Raw genomic sequence first — 24451 nt, forward strand, 5'->3', positions numbered from 1 at the left:
GGTTTGGACAAGTTCTGTCTAGGTTGAAAATCGAACCACAGGCAGCCCTGCTGGGACCATTCCTTCATTGCGATATCGGGTGGGTGTCCTATGACTATGACTATGACTAACTTATTTTTATTTTTATTTTATGTTACAAATAAGGTTTTTAATAGAAAACTAACTTAAGGCGTTAGCAGCCATGATTACAATAGTATTATAGTTATATATTATAGCTAACATATTAAAGGAATTACATTAAAAGTAAAGCACAATTAATATAAGGTAAATGATAAAATCAAAGATTGGAGTTGGACACGCATATGTTATCTTGTTAAAAATCTTGATAGGGAAAACTTAAATCCAAATGGATAAAATCCTCACAAAGTAAAAGAGCCCAACGCGATGAAACCCTAAAGCGGTAACTAAAACTGAAATGGTAAAGACAACCAAAAAATTTGTAAATCTTCAATAACGAAGCATTTCTCCATCGGTACCCAATGAGTAGTCTTCTAATACTGGCAATGTGTATGGTTTGAGCATTTTTGCTTGCAATAAAACTACCAAACGTATTCTTAAGCCCTTTTATCACGAGCAAGTCCGATAAAAATTAATGTCACGACGACTTGTACAGGAAAGAGATATCTTCTAAATGATTGAGGATGACGGTATTGCCTTTTCCACAATCGAAGATTTGCTTGATGAGAGTTGCATCTTCGAAAAAATACAACCATAAGGAGCATAGCCAGTATGGATTTTAGCATCAGGAGCATTCATATTCCAATGCCAAGAAGAAGCCCAAAAGTAGGTTAAATTACACATCAATCTTACATATGAACAATTATATATATAGTTTTAGGAGAAAATACTTTATTATGGTTGAAAGTTGTATCAAGATCGAATTCTAGAGTTTTTGGACCCATCATAGGAAATCAGATATCTTTCCCACGTACTAACTACACACGTATGCACCCCATAACGGATCTATAAAACCTTTTTCGTTCTCAAACCCTAATTGTATTTTCTCTTTCGTTCTTCGCTTCTCTTTTCTTCTTTTCCCTTACTTCTTCTCAATTTTTTTTTTGTTTATTCTGATCTTGTTCTTTGTTTTTATGGTTTCTTCTTGACCTAAAAATATGTGGGTTATATATGATTACCTTCCCGGTAATATAAAACCGAAATTAGTTTTCACAATCTTCACAACCTTAACTTTCAAAGACGAGTTTCTCTCCTTGTTATATTTTGATCTGATTTTTTCTCATTATAGTTTCCTGATTCATAAATATTTTTGAAGTTGACTCACTGTTTAACTGATTTTTTAATAGGCACTAAGAAGTTTTCCCCCAAGAATCATTTCATCGGGGACAAAGAACATATCATCTGATCCAAATAATGTCAGAATATACGATTTAGTTTATGTCATCAATTTTGTTTGAATTTATTTGTTAGTTCTGCATTCTGATTTTCTTTGATAGTTTTATGAAGGTACTATTCGTGATTGTTGAGGAATCATTACTTGAGGTTGAAAATCAAAGAATCTGAAATAAAAGCTGATTGTATTACCCTAAGGTTTTATGATAGGTAAGCTTCTAATAATTGTTATTTCGTTTTTTTATTCATTCAATTTTCGATATGCTTGGTAATTAGGACTGCATAAAACCGAACCACAGCTAAAGAACCGAACCTAATTTTCATGAAACCGAACTGAACCATTAGCTAAATGGTATTTAAAAGTTATTAATTATAAAAAATCGAGATATCTCGGTACAACTCTGGTTTTTCCTAGATACCGAACTGAATCCATCGGTTACAACCGATTCACATTGGTCGTTGGATCTTAAAAAAAGATACCCTTGGATCTTAGTTTATTATAAGTTTATAACCCAAAAGAGCCTACTTTCTCCGTCTCATCTCACTCTTCGCCTCTTTTCAGTCTCATATTCCGGCTCCTTTTCCGGTTCATCTTCTTCACGACCCCAACTTCTTCCAAATTTCTCTTTAATTATCAGTACCTCTAACACTAAACTGATTTCATATCTTCACTATCTATGTAAACTTCCATTCCCGTTTCAATTTAATTTAATTCATTTTTACTTCAATTTTGTTAACTAATGGGTTTTGATGGAGATGTATTTTCATCATTGATTAAACATTTTTGAGTTGGTCCTGAAAAAGGTTTTGGTGTGAGATTCAGATTAAAAGAAGTATTACATAAGTTTGAAGTTGTTGCTGCTCTAGGTAGGTTGTTGTTGCACCTTTTCTGATGACCACACCCAAGTAGATCTAACGACTATAATCTATTAACACTTAAGATTCAAAGACAAATAGGATATAAAGAATCATGAAAGTAAATAGGAACACAAGAATATAACATGGTTCGGCCTTATAGACCTACATCCACGGAGAAGAAATTTGTATTCTTATTATTGAAGTTCTTACCCTTTGATGTGTTACAAATATCACTTACATTTATCACTCTTTTTATCTCTAAATATATCTCTAGAATTCTCTGCAGAAAGACCACCTAACCTTGCATGCCCATTTTCTTCTACATGGACTGGTATTTTCTTCTTCAGATAATGTTGTTAATCGTCCTTCGTCCGAGTACCTGACACGATGTAATTTCATCACAGTTGTACCGCACCTCCTCTGATCCTTCATTTATTTATGAGCTTGGGAAGGCCCTCAAGCCTTTTTATCCATCCTGGGGTACTGGCTCAAGATCAAGCGGACAACCGGAACTTCGCCTTGCCTTATTTTTAGACTTGACCATTTGAGTGATTTGACTACTCCTTACACTGTGTCATGCTTGTATATATGTAGCAGATATCTCGATTCATATGTAATCACCTTTTTAGACACGATTCGGTGCATCCTCCTTACTTTCTTATCATGAGATCACCTCTTGTGATGCTTACACGGCGCCATTGGCTATTTATCCCTCACATAGGTGTGATGCCCCAACCTAACCACATGTTTAGCTAATAGGATTACAATATAATTGAAGCATCAAATCCAGACTATCGATTTTAAGAATCTCAATTACATAAAGTGCTAATAACAGAACCCAAACTCTATGATATTCATTATATAAATGAAAGTCTCTCGGGTGATACGTATATAATAATGTGTTGTTTATATAGAAATATTACATATCTAAAAGATAAATAAACATATTTAAATTTGCTAATACTTTACGCTATGAAAATGGATATCTTCAGATGTATCATTTCTTCTTATTACTGAAAATTGAAGTGGGAACGAGTGAGCACATCATCCCAAAGGGGTGCTCAATAAAAATATATAATTTTCAAGTAATCACTAACATACTACTAAAAGATAAAATAATTAAAATATAAAAATAAAATAAAAAGAGTTAACACTTTTGGTACTAAGTACTAAACATAACATCGAAACAAGATTTTCAAACAAAAAAATACAGAAATAACATTTTGTAGTACAATCATTGCTAAAGCAATCAAATATGATATGCATACGGCTGGTTATCCCAAGTTAATTTATAACATAATATTACCACGGCCTCCCGCGTTATTAAGAATAATATTTGTAAACAGCCTCGTGTCCTATTAACATAATATTCAAATGGCCTCACGTCCTATTAAAGACAGAAATTTACTGTATAACATAAAAGTAATAATATTCGTAACAACCTCTCACCTAATAGAGGTTAGCGAGGAACTGTGTGGAAACCACATACACTCCTCGCGAGGAAATTACTTAACGCATAACACAGACACATCAAAGTACACACAACATGCGCAAAAACGGTAAAGACATATCATGCTCACAAATAAAAAGGAGTCTTAATGATTACAAGAAGGTTACATGAGTTCCCACCTAATTAGAAGGAAAACCACTCCAATTCAAGTTTTTCGATCTACAATGTGCTATCCACGATTATCATCATCATTGTCATCATCTTGAACGTGTAATTACCATCTGAATAAACATGACAATGATACATAAATGATCTTTCAGAATCCTAGTCGATATCCTTCGCTATATCTCAAACTTTGTTCTAAAACTCAATTACCTATTTTCTTGATAAGTTTCGATTGATAGTTCTATGTCCAAATCATCCATCGTAAGGGTAACGAAAATAGCCAAAAACTGGGCAGAAAGCCACCGGAAAAGTCAATGGTCAATTAACAGTCAAAGGATAAAGATAACGGTCAATCTAACGGTCAACATCCAACTTCCAGTCAAAGGTCAAGGTCCATATCATGTTAGTGAGTTAACTCAGTCAACTGACTGAGTCAGGCGAGTCAAACCGAGTCCAACTGATTCAACCCAGTCAGACTAAAACACACGGATAAGTCAGCTAAACTGACTGGGATAATTAACATGCCTAATTCTATTTCACCTGATGAGTTTGATTTCAATCATGCATATGATTACGTAGATGGAGGTGTTAATATAGTATTGGGAGAGAAAATTGAAAAAACTTGTGAGATATAATTAATTTCTGGGAAAAAAGGTTGAAAAACTTGTGCTTATTGATCAGAAAAAACAAAGTACGGGTGAAAAAATCAGAAGCTTTCAATTTCCGGAAAAAATAAATAAAACAATACAAAAATACGTGTGAAAAAACAAAGTGGTTTTATGAGGTTTTTTCCACTAATTAGGAAAGCCGTAATGTGCACCCTGGGCTCCACTAATTTGCTAGTGAAAACAATAAATGTACCAATATTGGCATTTTAATTGTGAAATCCGTGAATTTCACAAGTTGCGTATTGAGAAAGTAATTTTTTCGATCCAAATTTGTGAAAAATCCAGTTTTCAAGGTTATTTTCAAGTAATAATTGTTAGTTTTTCTTGTCCATGGGTTGTAATTTTTGGGCATGAGAAAAAAAAATCACGAGTTATTTACGAAATTTTATTAGGAAATTTGGTTATTTTTGGTAAAGTAATATTTGGAGATTTTGTAGGATATGCTAAAAAAATGGCAACGTGTTTTTTAAGAAAGAGATATTCATTAATTTTTTCACATAATCAAAAGGATATTTTTGTACTCAAATCTTTATTCAATTAATTATGGGTTACTCATATATACTAGAACACCGTTGTCTCGATAGGGAGGGCCGAGCGAAGAAAAACGAAACATCGCTGTCATGGTACTGTAAAAGAAAATTTGTGATCCCGACATTTTCTATAAATAAGCCAAACTGAAAAAATGAAAGTATCACTTTTCTCAAAACGGGGAGAGTACATCGTTTTATTAGATAGAAAATTAGCTGATGCATAAACTAAAATATGGATGCATAATGTGTTAACCATCCTTCGTGGTGGTTTGCATAATGTCTATGAAATCACTTTTTGAAAATTGTGCCTAAAGTGATAAGCACCTCCTATTTTTTTCGTTAAAACGCTAAATTTGATATTGTTGTTTGTATTCATGGTGTAGATCTCTATAAAATCTTTTCAACGAGATAAAATTTGTAAAATCAAAAGATACGGATTTTTAGATATGTTATCTTTTAGTTTGCTTACCAATTATACCCCTAAGAAATAAAAATACATAATCAGATTAAACGGAGAGATAATTTTTTCCAATGAAAAATTCTAACCATGGACACTAAAAATTTCCAATCTTTCTGTCAAATTGCAAATTTGCGTTAGGTTTTATTTTACAGAAAAGTAGCCATAAAAGGAATTCCTTCACTTTGGGCTCTGCGGCCCAACTATATAGAAAAAAATTTATTCTGGGTAGAAATGTTTTTTCCTAGTTTTAGGTAATAAGACACACGAAGCAATTACAGAATTACTCGCCATGATCCATAGAGACAAAACCATGAAAAAAAGAAAAGAAAAAGTAGTCATTTGCTGTCAGTTCAACCTCTAGCTTGGGGAATTGGCTGTTATAACATGGCAAGTTGTTTGTCTATGGACCCATGCTATCTGGATGTCTGCTTACAGGTAAGTGGTAACTGACGTTCAAATTCTTTCTTTTGAACTGGAAACTGCTCCAATTTTACAAATATTAACTTTTTATTTTGGAGTATTTTTAACCTGATTACGACTATGTTTGTACTTGTCTACGATATTCTTGTGTCATTAAACCTTTCAAGACAAATTCTTCGAGCTTTAGAGCACGTGACGTGGTAAGGCTCCTTTCCCAGCCCCTTCTCATCAATGGACTCCTGACGTATACCAAGGAGTGGGGTTGCTTGGATAAATTCCTACCTCTATATCTATCTCTGAGATGTTTGGACGTTTCGTCACAACATGATCAATCTACAACGAAAACCACTAGCGTCTAACCCAAAACTCTTTAGACTGGAGAAAGACAATGAAGTTCCGTTGAGTTCGTTTATCAATATCACTTTTCTAAAACTTCTCTAGGAGCTTTTCTATCAGTTTGCATTAGAGATTGAAAATTCAAGGAGGCACAGTACTTGAAGCTAAGGTAAACATATTGATTTTCGTAAAGTAATACCCGAGATTTTGCAACACCATTAACATTGTTGCAGTAGTAACCACCAATAAATAATGTTCAGTGATGTATTCAAGCCGATGAATGAGAAAAGAAAACGCATTTGTTTGTTCATAGGTGTTGGTTTTAACAGTGAAAGGAGTTTGAGTATGCAAATTGAACTTAAGAATTAACAAGAAATCAACCACAAGAAAGAAAAGCATCTTAACCAAATTCGAGGCACAAGTCCAGTAGCAAAAAAGTAGAAATGAAATTCTCCAAATAGTTGCTGAGAATCAATAATGTCAGAAACCATCACATAGCTCTGATGATCAGTGGCAGTCCCAACTGGTGTGGGTGCACACGCTCAGTAGCTCCAAGGGGCGGCGACATATGATAAACTATTAAATAGAAACCGAAAGCTATTAATACGATGACAGGTTTCTTAAAAATAAGCAATAGAGTAGCAGAAAATAATAATTCACCTAGAATCGTTCTTAGAAGCAAACAATGGAGTAACAAACCAATTTACCTTGAATGGTTCCCCCTGAAAACCTATCCTTGTTGCAAGCCGCCTGAATTCCTAATAGTAGAAGAAGAGGAATTCATCAAATGGAGAATGTTTATTACAATAAATGAAAGACTTAGAATATAGAGACAGCAGACAGACACATTTATACCAGGCTGTCTGCATTTACTAACCTACGCATAGAGAGTGTACGAGTGTTAGCATACACTACACTTCTAACCAATCAGAAACGAGTAAATATGGAACCAATGTAAAAATGACAGCACATATCTAATCAGTGTTATTACCTAACAGCATAACTATTACATGTTCTTCCCATTGAGCAATACCATCTCCCTCATAGATGTTAAATCCAGATCTTGTAATTTCATCCACTGCATCTTTACAACCTAACCCCCCCATAGCCTATCATGTCCCGTTGGTAATTCAGCATTGAATATTTCATGCACTTCTTCCTTGTTTGCAAAAAACATTCTCGCCTCAAAGTTCTCATAACTCCCAAATATCATTGCACAATGTGTGTCTGGTGGTAGAAAGGGAGCTTCAAATCCAACATTTTGAAACCACTGTACGAATCCTGCACATCTCTCCACAGTCCAAAAAGCACTCCGTTCTTCAGCAGTCTCATCGGCAGTCGCTATAGCATGTTCAATCTATAAATCAAGACATAAACATATTAAACATACAATCCAATAACAGCAAACCCTATTACATACAGTAAGGAGATTACCTCTCGCCTAAAAATCCAGATAAATAGGTCACACCAACAACAGTCTCCTGAAGCTGAAACTAGCACTCGGTTACCCACAAAGTGTATTTTATTACGATCGTCGGCCACTATTTCAAAATAATCTTCTGGGTAATGAGGGTAGGTAGTTGTAACGCGGCCATCAGCCATAAAGTATAAGCCACTTATGTTGTTAATAGACAAGCACGTGGTTGCATGACTAACTTGGAAACCTGCTGCTGAACTTGGTGATGGGAGAATGTCACCAGTTGGCATCCCCGCTTTCCCTTTCACATACTCTTTGTATTTCTTTATGAAGCCTTCTATCATGAGCCTTAAAGAGTTCTGATCATCCTCTAAGAATGGCAACTGTTTGTTGATATCCTCAGGCTTCTTTTGATTCTGTTAAAAAAACATAGTAACTTCGTTATGCAGTTGAAACAGCTGAACGAATAAAACCAAAATTACCAGGAAAAAAAAAACAACAATAAAAAACAACAAAACAAACAAAGTTAGATACCAAATCTCTCATTGAAGTCACCAAACCAGAGCAAATGTGCCACATTGTCTTGGTTATTCCTACGGATACAACACTCAGAAGCTATCTGACAGCCTTTCTTTAACAAAGTACCATCATTTGAACATACATTAAAAAGACTTGAAAGTTCAGTTTTCACCTCAATAATGCGAACAACACGAAGTTGTTCAAGTGTCTGCCACCTCCGAGAAAGGGCCTCTGATTCCCTCTCTCTCCGTCTCTCATCACGTAAAATCTCCAAGTCTTCAATTTGGCGCTTTATAGATAGCTTCTCTTCCTCGGAAATCGCACGCCTTTGTGCCACCATCAATTGTGGCCACCTTGAATGAAATTCGAGGTCCCTGGTATCGAACGGATTGATATGCCTCTGTAAAAAGAATAATGTGTTAAATATTAAAAGCAGTAAACCTAACTTTATTTTTTATATATTGAGTCCACAGTAACCAAACCTTATAGAAAGAATCCATGTCTGCAGGCACACAGAGATTACTAGCTCGAGTGAGCTCATAAGCATCAACCACACCATGCCAAATACGGTCAAGTGGTTCTGGACCTCTCATTATTGGGTTGAAGAAGCGAGGAACCTCAACCTTTTGATATACATGCATGAAAACGGTATCGTGCTTGTGAATTTTCTGCTTAAATGTACATACAGCAATCCCATCTAGTCCATGAGTAAGATCTTTCTCAGCAGGCTGTCCATTAAAGAATACAATAAGAAACACAATAGGCGAGCAATAAAATTGCTGCATAGAACACAATACAGAAGAAAAATTAAAAATAAGTGCAAAAAATTTGTATTTTATAGATTCGCTCAGGGAAACACTTATTGATTACTTGTAACACATTAATGAAGGTCTCGAATTCAAAATACAACTATGTGAACAAACTACTGTAAACCACTAAGAAATAGTAGTAGAGATTTCACCGCTTCATATCTTTTGCTAGCTTAATAATAAACACAATTCAAATGCACATTAGAGAACATAAATACGAAAACTAGGCACAATAACCTTATTGATCTTCCCAGAAATTCCACTCAGTCTTAATTTTTGCATTCTTGAAATAAGCAATTTCGAGATCCGATGTGAACATATTCTTTATAAGAGCAGTTTTCTTGAAAATCTTATATGGAGTCCCTATCCACTTGCGGTTCTTCACTATCTCTGCGCCATGGTTAAATACAAACACAGAAGCGTTTGCTAAAATCTAAAATGCAGCCTGGAAATTCAATTACAATGTACTCAGCAGATTACATAAAAATCCAGGAAATCAAAAATTTAAAAAGGATGAATGCATTTGCTTCTTTATGCGGAATAATAAAATGATGTCATTCTTATCAAGGAATACAATATAATTACCACACTTTTTGGGTTAACCAAAACGAATTGCATGGACTTTTAACTTAAGTAAAATACATCAGACCTTGTTGTCTGCCAGACTTTGTACAACAGCAAGTCCAGTACTGGGAGGTGCAAGACAAGGGTTGCTTTTCGGAGTGTAATTGAGCACTCGATTTTTTCCATGGCAGTCTTTTAGGGAATACATAGATCTTGTCTTGTACCGCCTCCAACCAACTGAAACAATGATAGAGTCCTTTGTCTTCAATAACTTCATATGCCAACTATGTGGCTCAAGTTTCACCTAGAAGAGAAAACAGGATTCATAAGGGCTTACAGTAGAAAACATGCATAAATTGTCTCAAAAATACTTTTCAATCAAATATTGAAGTATAATAACCTGCATATATCCAACTTTTGCTTCCTCAAGACTGATGCCTCCAACAAGAATAGGCTGACAGGGATCAGGATTTTTAACCATCTCAAATGGAACATCATGGAACTCAAACCTCACATAAGTCCCTGCTGTGAAGCACTCGATCTCCATGTTAGAAAGCTCGTCAAAATCGCTGACCTCGTCTGTGTTTGTCTGCTTCTAAATGAAATATATTTGTGTTCAAAGATTACTCGATTTAGACCTGAGCTTCTCATTATGGTGAACTGGAGACGGAATATATCACATTTAAACATCTTGGGTTCAAAGATTACTCGATTTGGACCAGAGCTTCTCATTATGGTGAACGGAAGACGAAATATATCAAATTTCAACATCTCGGATTCAAAGATTACTCTATTTGGACCTATGGCAAAAGACTCAAGCCCGAAAAATGGTGCCCATCTATACAGGAGAACTCGGTACTTAAAAAAATCAACTAAGGGAATCATCTAGCTTCCAATGGTGCTTGCATATATGAAGGGAGAAATTTCATCTACAAGGAAAGGAAAGCCACTTTCTTGTAACTTTTTTCTCTCTGCTCACCCACTCTACTATCCCCTTCCTCCAACCTCCACAAACTTTTCAAGCTTCTCCCTGAGCTCGGATTTGGTCCACCTACAAAATCCGAACTCCAATCTCGTTTGTTTGTTTTGTTTTTAATTTCTGTTTGGGGGGGGTTTTCCAGGGTTATTTTCTCAGATTTTCGGGCTTTCAGCTCTAGATCTAGGTTGAAAAATTGGATTTTCTATTCGACCTCTCTTTCCATCCTTCTTCAGCCTTGTCTGTGATTCGTCTCTGACTTATATTTGATGGAGGATTTTTGGCGGAGGTGGTGGTGATGCAGCTTGATCTCCTCATCTTCGATCTATCCCTGGCCTTGTATGATGTTCTTTGGGTTTTCAGTTTATTAAAGGGAAGAGTTCATCAGAAGGCAGTGTTTCCTACTGTGAGATGGGTTGCTGATTTTTTTGGATTCTCTTGCTAATCCATCTATTATTCTCCTTTTTTCTGATCAACATGAAATCAAAATCACTTTTCTCATAAATTCAAGGTACCTGTTTATTATGATGGAGAAGTTGCGACGGATTTCGTGATCATTGTTTGGTTGTGGAAGATGGTGAGCTTTGGTGCAAGGATTCCGGCAACTTTGGCGGTGGTATGTGAGGAGAGTTTGGGTTCGGTGAATTGTGAAGGTTTCTATTTAGGCACTTTTTGGGTTAGGGTTTCTACTTAGGCTCTTTTCGGGTTTCTTCACTGTTTTTGGGCTTCTGCATTGTGCGTTGCATTTCCTTTGAAGGTTGTGTCTGGGCATACTCCACCATTTTAAAAGGGACGTTAAATAACAAAATGAGAAAGCTTCTTAACCAATTTTTTTTATAATAACAAATCTGTCTTTTATGTATTAGTGTTAATAATCTGGATTAGTGATTAAGATAATTTTCAGAATTAAGGTTTAAATGTGTAGATGAAAAATTTTGGGGGGGGAAATTTTATATTGAGAAGGAAAGAAGGAGAAAGTGAGAAATTTTATTTGTTGATTCAATGGAGGATGAGGGGAGTCATTATTCATCTAAAAAACCTAGGAAAATACACATCAACTACAACAATGATTTCCAAATGGCTGATTTCTTAGATTATGAGAATGATTTTACACAAACTCAAACTCAAACTCAAGGTGATGATTTTTATGAGCCAAATCCATATGATGAAGACATTGATGAGGAACAAAATGCTTCTAATACACATGTACAATTCTATATTATGCTTAATCTCACTTTTATAGCTCGAAACTATCAAGAGTCTGTATTTTTTCATCATGGTTCGGCGAACCAGGATGAGGTTCGGCTTACATCTATGAGCAGAACCAACCCCATGATGAACAGTTCGGCTAAGTGAAACTGTTTAGATATGCGCCAAACATATATTTTCCACTTCTAACCCATTTGTTAGACACTAGTTCGGCTTATATGAAATTTTCATTGTAAGCCGAACCTATTGCTGAGAGTTCTGGAATAAATTTTTTTAATGTTTCGGCTTATGTAATGAAAATCGTATGAGCCGAACATATATTTTCCACTTCCAACCCATTTGTTAGACACTGGTTCGGATTATATGAAATTTTCATTGTAAGCCGAACCTATTGCTGAGAGTTCTGGAATAAAAATTGTTAATAATTCGGCTTATATAATGAAAATCGTATGAGCCGAACATACCCTTAAAAATTGTTGGGTACGTAATTTGTTGATGGTTCGGCACATATTATGAATATCGTATAAGCCGAACCTGCGGTATATACAAGGTTCGACACATTCGTATTAGCTGAATCTAACTATTAATTTTTCCTTCGTTATATTGAACCTTGTGATATTCTTTGTAGATCACGTTTTTCGGACCTGTACCGATGGAAAATCAACCTGATCCAGTAGAAGTAATTCACGAAGATACTAAGGATCACTTCTAAAATGATTTGGTATGTAAGAACATGATGTTTACCTTAATGTTGTAGGAATATTCCGAAATTTTTCTTACTAATTATTTGTGTTTGAATGAATGTAGAGATGGAAAACTAAACCCGAAGCACTGGCTTGGGCTGAGGAACAAGCGATGAAGATAAATTGCATACTAGTTAAAGGACGACAAAGCCGAGTGGATCGGTTTGAATTGATTTGTGAGCGAAGTGGAACCGGCGATAGCAAGGTTAAAAAGGGTTCTCTATATGTCGGGAAGACCGGGAGAAAGAATAGGACAAAGACGAAGAAAACAAAGTGCCCTTTCAAGATAGTTTTAAACCTCAAGCACAAGAATAAGTCTTTGAACAAATATGATGAATATTGGGTTATGAATAAACAAATAGATTGTCGTCATAACCACCCACGTCCACGTGACCTTCATGGACATGCAAAATTAGCGCGACTCAAACCCAACGAGATACTAGAAGTGAGTAAAATGACACGAGCACGTATTCCACCGTCTAGGATTCTTAGTAAATTGAAGGAGGACGACAAGAATAACAAATCGACTATGCAAACTATCTACAATGCAAGAAATAAGATTAGAAGACTCAATTTGCAAGGTAGTATGGTGATGCAACAAGTGATGTGGTTAGGGGTGAAGCATAACTATGATTTCCAAAAGACTTGTTATGGGATTTGTTCAAAATTGTCATTTTATCGGCCTCAAGCTTAGACCCGGTTGCCCATTACCGCCCTTGATAGCTGCAGCCTTTTGGCCTAAATTTGAAAATAATTACGCAATGGGTTGGTGTGCAAATTATGTAATGGAAATGAATCTTTGGCAAGCTTTGAAATGGAAATGAGCCTGACAAGATTTAATGTTCGGCTTATATGTGAGCATGGTAATTAGCCGAACCATACACTGATGACACAACAAAGTAAGAAGGAAATTTGAAAACTCAGTGAAATTTGAAAACTCAATGATTAACTATTACGCTATTGATTAAAACATCAAATTCAAGGTGTCCATAAGACGAATCCGGTGCAGTTAACAATAAAAATAACTTGGAAACTTAAAAGTGCAGTTAAGGACGACCCTTCTTGTTAGTTGCACGACCACCTCCTCTTCCTCCTTGGCTTCTTCCTCCTTGGCGTTCATCTTCCGACACATCACCTCCACTTGTACCTTCACCAACTTGTCGAGACCTCTTAGTGGTAGGCCTTTGTGTTGGTACCTCGGATTCCTCAGGTCCTTGTCCTTTGTTTATAATTGCATCCCACTGGTTGTAGAGGTATTTATGTTCTTCAACAGTCAAAGTTGTTTCGCAACCAAGTTTCTTATTCATTTTTTTCAACATCTCCCTACCCGCGATAACCTATTTTCATTCGACAACAACTTCCAACCGTGCGTACGAAGACATTTTTACCATGAACTAATATATGCAAAATCATTCTTACCATTATCTTGAGAGCCATCACTATTTCTTATGGGGTAGACTTGGCAGAGATCTTGATTGGCTTATCATCTTTCTTTTCACTTCTCGATTATAGTGAATTGGGATTTCCTTTATACGTGGGCTCTCACATCAAATTGTGAGTTGCATTTCTAAGGGGTTTCACAACGTATTTTAAAATCATTATTTTCAATTTTGGTAATATTATTGTTTAACAATAAAAGTAATCAAATTGTTGAAATCCTTATTTTTTTTCTTACCAAATCATTATTTTTCAATATCTCAGCGATTTGACAAACCCACCATATCAAAACAATGTATTCATCATCTATTATTAGTTTCTTAGGGGAATTAATAATAAAAGTAATTAATAAGTATGATTTTGTGTTCTGTAAAGTGAAACATAAAATCCAAATAACCTATTAATACTACTATTTTTTGTTTGTTTGTTTGTAATATTAGCGTTCGATATCTTAAAACTGAATCCAAAACCTCTACAACTAATATTTCTTTTTGGTAATAATGTCGTTTAATATTTTAAAATTCATAAATTTATGTGAAAAAATGAATTTGTTATTAGTAAAAGAATGATTTTGAGAACTGTAACCGGACATTGGACATTTTTTTTAACATTTATTTGTTCATTAATCATGTGATTTATTTTGTGATTGATTTAGTTTTTTGATTTTTACGAATGTGATAATTACTTTAGGTAACAAAAAATTCTCTTTCCATTAAACAAAATCTAGTGGGGCCAGGAAATATTTTTCCTATTTTGTATTATGTCACGTCAAATAAATTTCCTTTAAAATATTTGGTGGGGCCAGAATCAACCAGGCTTCGCTGAATGAGAGCATGGGTTGCACGGACACTCCGTTTTTTGAGTCGTGTCCGCGTCCGACTCACATCAGAAAGAGGACGCTCGTTGGACGCTGACACGACGAGTGTCCGACGAACCAATATGTGCGTCCCACGCGCGTCTTGTTTGGATGCACCGGTGACTCGGGTTTAAAGCATTTTTTTTCCATTTTCATTTAAACTTCTTCTTTTATTTTTACTGTTATGAACTAAATAAAGAAAGGCAAACGTTCAGATCAATCATTTAAGTCTTTATTAGGGGTTTCTAAGTAGAAAAAGTGAAAAGACTTTGTAAAACCATTTTTATGCACGTTATAGCCGTTAGATAGGAATTCAAACCGCAGTTCTTTTTTTTTCTAGCCAAAAACGTGCTCGCACCTATTATAACACGTTATATCGGCCTTGACCATCGACAATGCTCCCAGGTTTATTTATTTTTTCAAATTCTAGTACAATCCTTGCATTTGATACATGCTTTAATAATGACTTGTATGAAAGAAAATATTACTAAAAAATCGTACTAATAAAACCCAAGCTAATATCTGTAATATAATCAGTCTTATTATGTGTGGATGGGAAGAGAGAAAAGGTCCCACAAATGTAAAAGATGAATTTGAGTTTATGGTATTGAGTTCCAATAACAGACATATTGTACCCAAAACCCGTTTATACAACGGTTATGTTTGAGTCAGATTCAAGGGTTGATGTTTGAGTATAATTTAAAGGTTGTTGTTTGAGATTGGTGATACTAAGGTCACAGATTCGCATAATGCAAATTCTAATATCATATGGTAATCAACCAATGAAATAGGGACTCATAAATGAAATAGGGATGTCGAACTTCAGATGGGGTAAACTAAATCATATTATACTAATAGCAAAATAGAAAAGAACACAGGTTGCACTTTACAGTTGCGCTTCAAATCATTTTTACAATTCCACAATGTTTTATATGTCAGTTTAGGAACATGTCCAAATTATGCAATCACATAAAAATGTTGTTGTTCCACAAACAGCTAGAAGTGTGGACATGATCATATTTTCGATAGCATGCCATTAGAAAAGGATCCTGCTAACACAAAGCCACCATCGTACACTCTCGTGCATCTCTCCTTTACATCCTGCACACGATGTGAAATCACCAATTCAGCCTTCCAAACCATTACCAGAAGCACAACCTGGGTAATATTCCTGAAGCATAAGAAAATCGTGACAATTTTCAAATCACATACATGCCACTGGGTTTTCTTTGAATATCTGCCACCTTTACATTTCCCGTTGATTTGTCAGCAGGTGATATCATGTGGACAGACCAATCTGATAAGTAGAAACTGGTATACCTGAGATATTACTGAAAAAGACAGCGACCCTTTATTTGGCACCAAAGGTTTGTGGTTTCTGAGAAAAAAGAGCACTGCATAATTAACACCTAGTACAACGGTAATTCAAACTATACAACTAATATAATTGCTGCAAGGTGCCAAGATACGAACAAAACCTTTTCGTTTGGCAGGTAGCATATCACTGTTACTATATCCCGCACATCTGCCCGATCAACAATCCTTTCTTCTCAACTCCGTTGTAGTCCTCTTATCATGAGTTCCCGGCCTGACAGCATAGTATGGTTTGTTTATTGTATTTATTTTACCAGGCAAATATTTCTGGATTTTTATTCTTCAACTTACAGACCTATCTAGAACTTGAGCTGCCAGGGTTACTCCACTGCCAAAACCTTGTTGTTGCTCATCATGATCACCTGTCCTTCCACTTGTAAATCATTTGCTAGTAGTTCCACAGTCCTCATTGTGACAACCAATCCAGGGTACCAGTCATATGAAGAGCTTCTCCCCTGACAGCAACTCCATAAGGCTCATACCATGATGAGTACCTCCAAGAGTCAACCCGTTTGTGGTATCATAAACACCAGTGGTGCGTAGACGACCCAGTTGAGGTCCTACAACCAGCACAGTGAATACCTGTTAGACCCGTACCAGTTGCGTTGTCATAAGCACCATCTCCACTGCGAAAGCCACTGGTCTCAGTCATCGGCCATAAGTTTCAGAGGATCCTAGACCTGGCTCGGTTGTGCATCCATATTTGTCTGCTGTCTGAGTTGGAATACCAAGCAACACCAGTTGCTACAATGTGAAAATGAAGGCAAAATAAAGAAAGTAGAACTTCCTTCCGAATATAGACATACATTTAGGTGGTAGGCCATCACGTTAAGCAAGTAAGCACCAAAGATCAATAAATCAGTTGTTCACTGTTGGATTTCTACATTTCAATTTTGAGAAAAATAGTAAAAATATTTTAGTTGAGATCATACCTCAGAGTGAAAGCTTCTCTCTATAAAATCTCTGCGTGAAAGCTCCTCTCTATAAATTAACCAGTATTCCTTATGGCAGGCAGGGATGGTACTGGGGGTGGCTTAGGGGTGCTCCAGCCACCCCCAAATCTCAAAAACTCACCCAAAAGTCATTTTTTCATGTGTACTTTTTTGGAAAAAATAATAATAGCACCCCTAAGAATTTAGTGTTTAGCCCATAGTGCTATTTTAGCCCACCTAGACTTCAAATCCTGCTTCCGTCGCTGATGGCAGAGCATGGTGTCAATGATCAAACTGCAAAAAACAATTAACACTAAGAACACCTTAACTGAGATACATCCATTTCTGGTTCCTGCACATATTCAATGCTCTTTTAGCACCAAAGCCTGGATTAAATTATAACCTTCACTATCACATCCTAATTCATATAGAAGCTCTAAATAGATTAAAAATAGTAACATTTGTATATCATAACATTCAAATATATAGAACTCATCTTGGCTTGAAAGATGGCAGTTTAGAAATTAAATTTTCACTTTATCGACTGAAAGTTAATCTTCGTGATACTCAGAGATAAAACAAATTTTCACTTAGTTATTTACTCTAATTTATCAAAACCCTGTGATACTCAGAGAAGGATACAAAGAGAATTGCATGCATAATCTCAATCAGTATAAGGAAAAAAATACCGAATTCAATGAAAAATCAAGATTCAATAGCAAAACAATTCGGTGACAACAAAAAACTTTTGTATGAAATTCATAGTACATTCCACCTGATGTTGCAGTTGCCCGTGGAATGCTAGAGATACATTTGGCAACCTGGTGGTAATCCAAAACCATCTCTGATGCTTTTTCGGCAACCTGAAATTGGCAACCTGGAATGGTGAATACCAACTAATAGGGTAACCTGCAAGGGGCCTCATTGATAGAAATGAGTTGCAGTATATGACCATAAAGATAATTCAGGCCGTGCATTTCTGAAAATCAACAAACCAAAACTACTGGTGGGAACTGTTAATATTAATTTTTGTTATTACCAGTTCATGAAGCCGTAACTGCCTACCTGACATCATCGAAACCACCAATTAATAACTCAACAACCGGGATAACATGAACACAAAATTAGACCGTTATCTGGCTACGCAAAAAAGAGAACAACAATGATCTAGCCGTCTTCCAAAAGAAGGTCAGACATTTTTAACTGTCCAAAAAATTCTTCTTATATGTCGGTGTTTAAAGAAAATATCTGATAACATAATGGCTGATAGCAGAAAATCACAAATGTCACAAAATGGAACAACATAAATTCATTTGTAGAAGACTAAGCATCCATTCACTACAAGAAAACCTGGCTTAAGCGACCAAAATCCTAGCAAGATCCCATAATTTTAGTCACTTTAAGGGTTTAAGCATCCAAAGTTGCAACTGCCATAAAGTTTGGCGGCTACAAACCTGTGTCATCTAATATCTAGCCACGACCGAATGTGTTTGCTCGCTACATCACTCTTTCAAGTCATCTATAGCAGCTTGAAAAGTGCTCAGGTAGCTATTCACTTTGAGGCACCGACTCCTAGCAACTAAAAAATGAATCGGTTGGTACAACCTCTCTGAGCAACCAAGTTTAAGCGGCCACCACATGTTCAAAAGAGAAGTCAGTTTTGTAAGTAGGCATTTGAAACCGATAATGATCTCATTTTAGTTTCTTATTGGTTAGATTAGTGTCATACGGATCATGGTTGTTATCTTAGTTTACTATTAGGGGTGCACAATGTCCTGTCGGTCCGGTTTTTAGGCAAAACCATCGACCAAACCGTATACACCTCGGTTTTCGATTTCAAAACTGCCACGGAACTGTTGATGGATCGGTTGCGTTTGAAACCGATCCTAGTCCGCTTGGTCATTTTCCAGGCTACTACTGTTTTAACTGGTTCCAAATGAGAAAAAAAAACAAACAAAAGAAACCAAAAAACTATCCTACAACATGAAATAGATCTCGAAGCTTTACCGAAACCTTGAAAATTTAAAACTATATCGATAATCCCTCCGGTCAAAAAATCTGTGGAACTTGGTCAATTATGCCGATTAACGCATCAATTCTTATCTCGGTGAAAAATAGAAATCAGCTTGGCCAAGGTGAAATTTTTGGTCTCGGATAAATTAAGTGAACTAAATGGATATCTGAGTTGACTTAATAGTCAACCATATAAACGCATGGAATCCAAGAAAAATCGAGTAACTATTGAATAAAATTGATTAATAACGGGTGAAATTCATTTGGAATTAATAGGCAATAATACAATTATACCCATGGAATCCAAGGAAAATCGTGTGGAGCGAGCGATGTTGGATAAGGTTAATATATAACAAGTGAAATTGACTAAAGAGTATGGACATTCAGCTAAAATTATCAATAACATGAGAAGCCGATGTAATCCAAGAGAAAATGGGTGAGGTTGACCAACATAAAGTAAAACTGACAGATAAAAAAAGAAATTAAGTGTACTAAATGAAAATTCGATTTGATTTAATAGTTAACCATATAAACCCAGTGACTCCAGGAGCAATCGAGTGATGTCGAGTGATATTGAATAAAATTGATTGATAACATGTGAAATTGACTATAGTCAATCGGTGCATACAGTTAAAATGATGAATAATTAGAAGAAAACCGATATATCTGATTGAAAATGAATGCGTCAACCAAATTTGGTAAGATTGACCGGTAACAAATAAAATTAAATGAAGTGGATGGAAATTTGATTTGAATTAATTGGTAACCTTATAATTAAACCAATGGGAATCTAATAGAAATTGAGTGAGGCCGAGAGAGATTAGATAACATTAATATATAACGGATGAAACCTTTTTCCGGCGACTTCGAAAAAGAAAGTGGCTCCGAGGTCGAAACATGGCCGGGAGTGGACTACTATAAGTCGGAAACTATGTAAGAACGTACCAATGTACAATATGCCAGAACATGATATTACTTCAAGACTTCTTGACGATATGTATACACGGTATGTGTATAATATGCCAGAACATGGTTTGTTTAACGTTTCAGGATATATTTCGAAGGAATCTTATCTATAAATGGATGAATTCATCGTTCGTACGGAGTAGATGCACTTATAGTAGTCCACTCACGGCAAGGTTACGATCTCGGAGCCAAGGTATGCGTACAATATGCCAGAACATGGTTTATTTAACGTTTCAGGGTATATTCCAAAGGAATCTTACATGTAAATGGATGAATTCATCATTCGTACGAAGTAGATGGACTTATAGTAGTCTACTCATGGCCAAGTTACGATCTCGGAGCCAAGGTATGCGTACAATATGCCAGAACATGGTTTGTTTAACGTTTCAGGGTATATTCCGAAGGAATCTTATCTGTAAATAAATGAATTCATCGTTCGTACGAAGTAGATGCACTTATAGTAGTCCACTCACGGCCAAGTTACGATCTCGGAGCCAAGGTATGCGCACAATATTCCAGAACATGGATTGTTTAACGTTTCAGGGTATATTCCGAAGGAATCTTACCTGTAAATGGATGAATTCATCGTTCGTACGAAGTAGATGGACTTATAGTAGTCCACTCACGGCCAAGTTACGATCGTATGCGTACAATATGCCAGAACCTTGCCGAAGCTTCTTGGTTCACAGTTTGTATTCCGTTATACCACATTTGAAGTTCGAATCAACACTGAGCTTCATATTTATCGATTTAGATGATGTATCATGCTAAGTTTGAAGTCAGAACCCTCCCAGAGCTTCTTGACTCATAGTTTGTATGTTGTTATACCACATTTCAAGTTTGAATCAAAACTAAACTTCATATTTATCGATTTTGATGATGTATCATGCTAAGTCTTGAAGTCAGAAACCCTCCCGGAGGTTCATGGCTCATAGTTTGTATGTTGTTATACCACATTTGGAGTTCGAATCAACACTAAACTTCATATTTATCGATTTCGATAATGTATCATGCTAAGTATGAAGTCAGAAACCCTCCCATAGGTTCTTGGATCATAGTTTGTATGTTGTTATACCACATTTGGAGTTCGAATCAACACTGAGCTTCATATTTATCGATTTTGATGATGTATCCAGCTAAGTTTGAAGTCTGAACCATCATGAATTTCGTGGTGCATCTCTAGTAATCTTATAATCTGAGTTTACCAGTGTGAACTAAATCTACTTCATGACCTGTATGACTTGTAAAAATTACTTCATGACTATTCGAAATTCAAACCCGAAACACAAAAACACAAAGAGAAAGCACAAAGAAACACACAATTTATCGAATTCATTTTTCGTTTTCCCGATTCATTCTTATATATTTTTTGGATTTTTTTATATCAGAATGTCGAAAATAATGTTCTAAATTTATTTATATTTTTTTTGGATTTTTTTTCATTTTAAAGGTTGATAATTAAACCGAAAACATGAGTTCGTATTAACACAAAAGAAACACAAATGCGTCTCAATCCGTATGAGCATCACAAATAAAATCTCAACCGTCAGATTGTTTTCTCAATCCGTATGGCTAGATCCAACGAACTCCGTCCATCACTTTCATTCACCCACCGAACCCTCCCAACCACTCGAACTCTATCTGTTTTGCTCTATCTTCATCTTCTCTGCTCTTCGTCTCCTCCATAGATCGATGACCGGCGGCATTACTTGAGAAAATCTAATTCACTTAACCCATCTTTTACTCGTCATCGCCGTCTCCTCTCCCCCTCTTCACCTGCTTCTTTGAAACTCATTTTCTCTTCTTCTTTCTTCTTTTTCGTTCTTCTTTTTTGCTCTTCTTCAGTTGAAAATCGAGAGGTCAAATTGAGTTATGGCTTGAAGAAATTTATATCGTGAGGATGTATAAAAGAAGCAGGAGTTGGTGTTTCTGCTAACTATGAAGAATAGGATTGAGTCCTGTTATGAATCGAGAACTAGGGTTTTCTCAGTGAATCGGTAATTGAGTTAGAAATTGAGAAATTAAAGTGGGTTCGGTGAACACATTATGATGAGGAAGAATTAGTGATTGATGTGTGAGTTTTAATGAAGATTAGAGAAGCTAAGTTTTAGGTGATTATTATTGTTTTGATTGATGCTGATTTTTTGTTTGAATTAGAGTTTGAATGTGTGTTTGGGTTTTTTTGTGCAGATATTGTGGTGGATGATTTTGCGAGTTGCAGGAATCACATTATGGATCTCTGTAAGTGGATCTTTGTGATTATTTTTTGCGGTTTCTTGAAATTGGAACTTTAATTTCCTGTTTTGTGTTTTGGGGCCATATGAAATTGTAATTAGGGTTTTGTTTCTCGTTTAAGTATTAGAATTGAAAGTTATCAAAATCTTGCAGCTGAATTTCTTGTTGTGTCAGCTAATTTTTTATAGAATTTGTAACCACTTTCTAGGATTAAGTCAGCTAATTTGTTTTATTTTGTTGTATGTAACCTCTTTCTAGGATTAATAATTGAATTTGGAGCTTCATTGGATTGAATTTGATTAAGTTATTGCAGTATTTACTTCTAGTTGTATTCACTGGACTTAGGGATTGTATATCATTTCTTATGTTTGAACTTATGATTGTTTTGGATGTGTATTGGATTGGTGTAGCCGAATTTTGTGGCTGAAGAGGATGTGGAAACAGTTGAAACTGCTGGAACACAAACAGTTGAATTCTGTGTAGACATATTTCTAAAATTCATGAATCCAGGAGGACTTACAAGTTGATTTAGGCATACTTAGGGTATATCTCTTGCTTCCTTTTAAATTTTGAGACTACTTTGATATGATACTGACTGATTATCTTGTTTGCATCTCACTTTTAGGATCTTCGATCTAAACTAGAGGAATTCTTCAATGCACAAATGGCTTACTTGTGCGGATAGAATAGAAATCATGGTAACTCAGACTCCAGTCTTCAGTTTTATTTTTCTTCTCTTTTTTATGTTTGTTTGCTTACTTTTCTTGAATTGTTGAGCTTACAACAGATGCTCGGTAAGCTTCACAATTTCTTAAACAAAGAGATTCCAGAAAACATGATTGTGAGGATTTCACATGGCTACATATAGTTCCCAATTCTCAAAGGCTGTGGCTCATGAAAACATGACTGCGAGGCAACGACAATTAAGAAAAAGGAATTTAGGTAACTCACTCTGTCTCTCTCTTTCTCTTAGTTCTTTATTACTAATTTCAACTTGTAGTTGATTCTTCCTGCCAATCTTACATGCTCAAGAGTTACGACAACAATGCCACTCAGTCTTAGTTACATAACCACTTCTAGGACAATGATACTGCCAAGGGAGCTAGTGTTTATTTGTGCAATGATGTTGTGCTTATTTCAGTATGGGTGAAAAAGATGTGTTTGACCTTTTTACTGTTTTGTTGTAGGAAGACTGGTGGAGATGAGGAACGAATGGCAGCCATTGCAGCTTACATGAAGCTTAATTGGCAGGGCCTTCAGAAGAAGGTTGTCTTTGTTACTGTTATTACAGATCTCAACACCTTCCATCGCACATGGTGAGTTCCTTATTCTTATTAGTGTGAATTAGTACATATGTTGCTTTCACGTTATCAGATCAATCATTCAAACTTGCCTTTCAAATGAGTGAATCATTTTATCAGAAGAATATTTTAGACCATGCCTTTGATGTACAAAAATGGAATCAGTTTATTCATAATACGAACGAACCATAGTTTTCTTGAGGATGATCTGTGAGCTTATACAATCATTCTTTTTTTGTTTCTGGTTCAACACTGGTGTCAACCAATGCTACTGCCCTTCAGACGAGGTTTCCAAGAGGGCGTTGGTTGATGGCCTAGAGTCTTCCCAGATTCGCGTGTTTGGTTTGCCCGTCAGGCCCTCGTTTTTTCGGCTGTAAAGAAAACTGCAAGAGCTCTCGGCGAAGCACTATTCAGTGCAGAACTTGGTAAACCAATTGGACAGATCACCATGGAAAGTCCAGTAAAGGTAATAGGTAATTCACTTGTTCTGTATATCTAATTATGTAGTCAAGTGGGATTGTTTTTTGATAAAATCAATTTTAGATGCTTTTACTGGAGTCAATAACAGTTTTCTTTGTTCACCACAGATCAGATGATTCGAGACCCAAATGGAGAAATGGATGGGTGCTTGTGACTGCATTGTAACCAAAGTATGGAGACACATTTCTTCTTATTAGTATTTTCCTGGAAACCCATTGGTTACTTTATCCATCTTTACTTGCATTGTCTTGTTTTTAGTTCTTATGATTATTATTTTTTGTAGGCTGGACTTGGAACAATTGCGGAGGCCCTGATAAGGGGCCTTCCAATCATGAAGCAATGGCTAGGCAGTTGTATTGCAGGCTCTGGTGTTGTGTTGGTGC

General features: G+C 35.9%; 1 protein-coding gene and 1 long non-coding RNA gene across 2 annotated transcripts; one reads left to right on the forward strand and one right to left on the reverse strand.

Annotated features, from left to right (window-relative positions):
- Positions 1 to 6558: 6558 nt before the first annotated feature.
- LOC113299891 lies at positions 6559 to 11274 on the reverse strand. The gene is made up of 9 exons (XM_026548988.1): positions 9947 to 11274; positions 9632 to 9850; positions 9220 to 9427; positions 8656 to 8901; positions 8346 to 8573; positions 7672 to 8070; positions 7229 to 7594; positions 6945 to 6995; positions 6559 to 6813 (listed from the first exon to the last, which is right to left on the reverse strand). The coding sequence occupies exons 3-7, from the start codon at positions 9262 to 9264 to the stop codon at positions 7331 to 7333; spliced, it is 1182 nt and encodes a 393-aa protein (XP_026404773.1). The 5' UTR covers positions 9265 to 9427; positions 9632 to 9850; positions 9947 to 11274; the 3' UTR covers positions 6559 to 6813; positions 6945 to 6995; positions 7229 to 7330.
- A 10768-nt stretch (positions 11275 to 22042) lies between these two features.
- LOC113293509 lies at positions 22043 to 22825 on the forward strand. Its single transcript, XR_003332341.1, has 3 exons — positions 22043 to 22163; positions 22243 to 22293; positions 22698 to 22825. It is a non-coding gene; the product is annotated as an uncharacterized LOC113293509 (long non-coding RNA).
- Positions 22826 to 24451: the final 1626 nt, after the last annotated feature.

The sequence above is a fragment of the Papaver somniferum genome, chromosome 7 (genome assembly GCF_003573695.1).
Source record: "Papaver somniferum cultivar HN1 chromosome 7, ASM357369v1, whole genome shotgun sequence".
In the NCBI taxonomy this organism is placed as follows: Eukaryota; Viridiplantae; Streptophyta; class Magnoliopsida; order Ranunculales; family Papaveraceae; genus Papaver; species Papaver somniferum.

What these genes read in the sequence shown, in the direction of transcription:
- LOC113299891 (XM_026548988.1), bottom strand. Translation starts at nt 9,264, where the DNA reads ATGCAAAAATTAAGACTGAGTGGAATTTCTGGGAAGATCAATAAG. An exon ending in TTTCTGGGAAGATCAATAAG is followed by an intron (nt 8,902 to 9,219) that starts GTTATTGTGCCT and finishes TTTAATGGACAG; the next exon opens with CCTGCTGAGAAAGATCTTAC. An exon ending in TCTGGATTTTTAGGCGAGAG is followed by an intron (nt 7,595 to 7,671) that starts GTAATCTCCTTA and finishes CTTGATTTATAG; the next exon opens with ATTGAACATGCTATAGCGAC.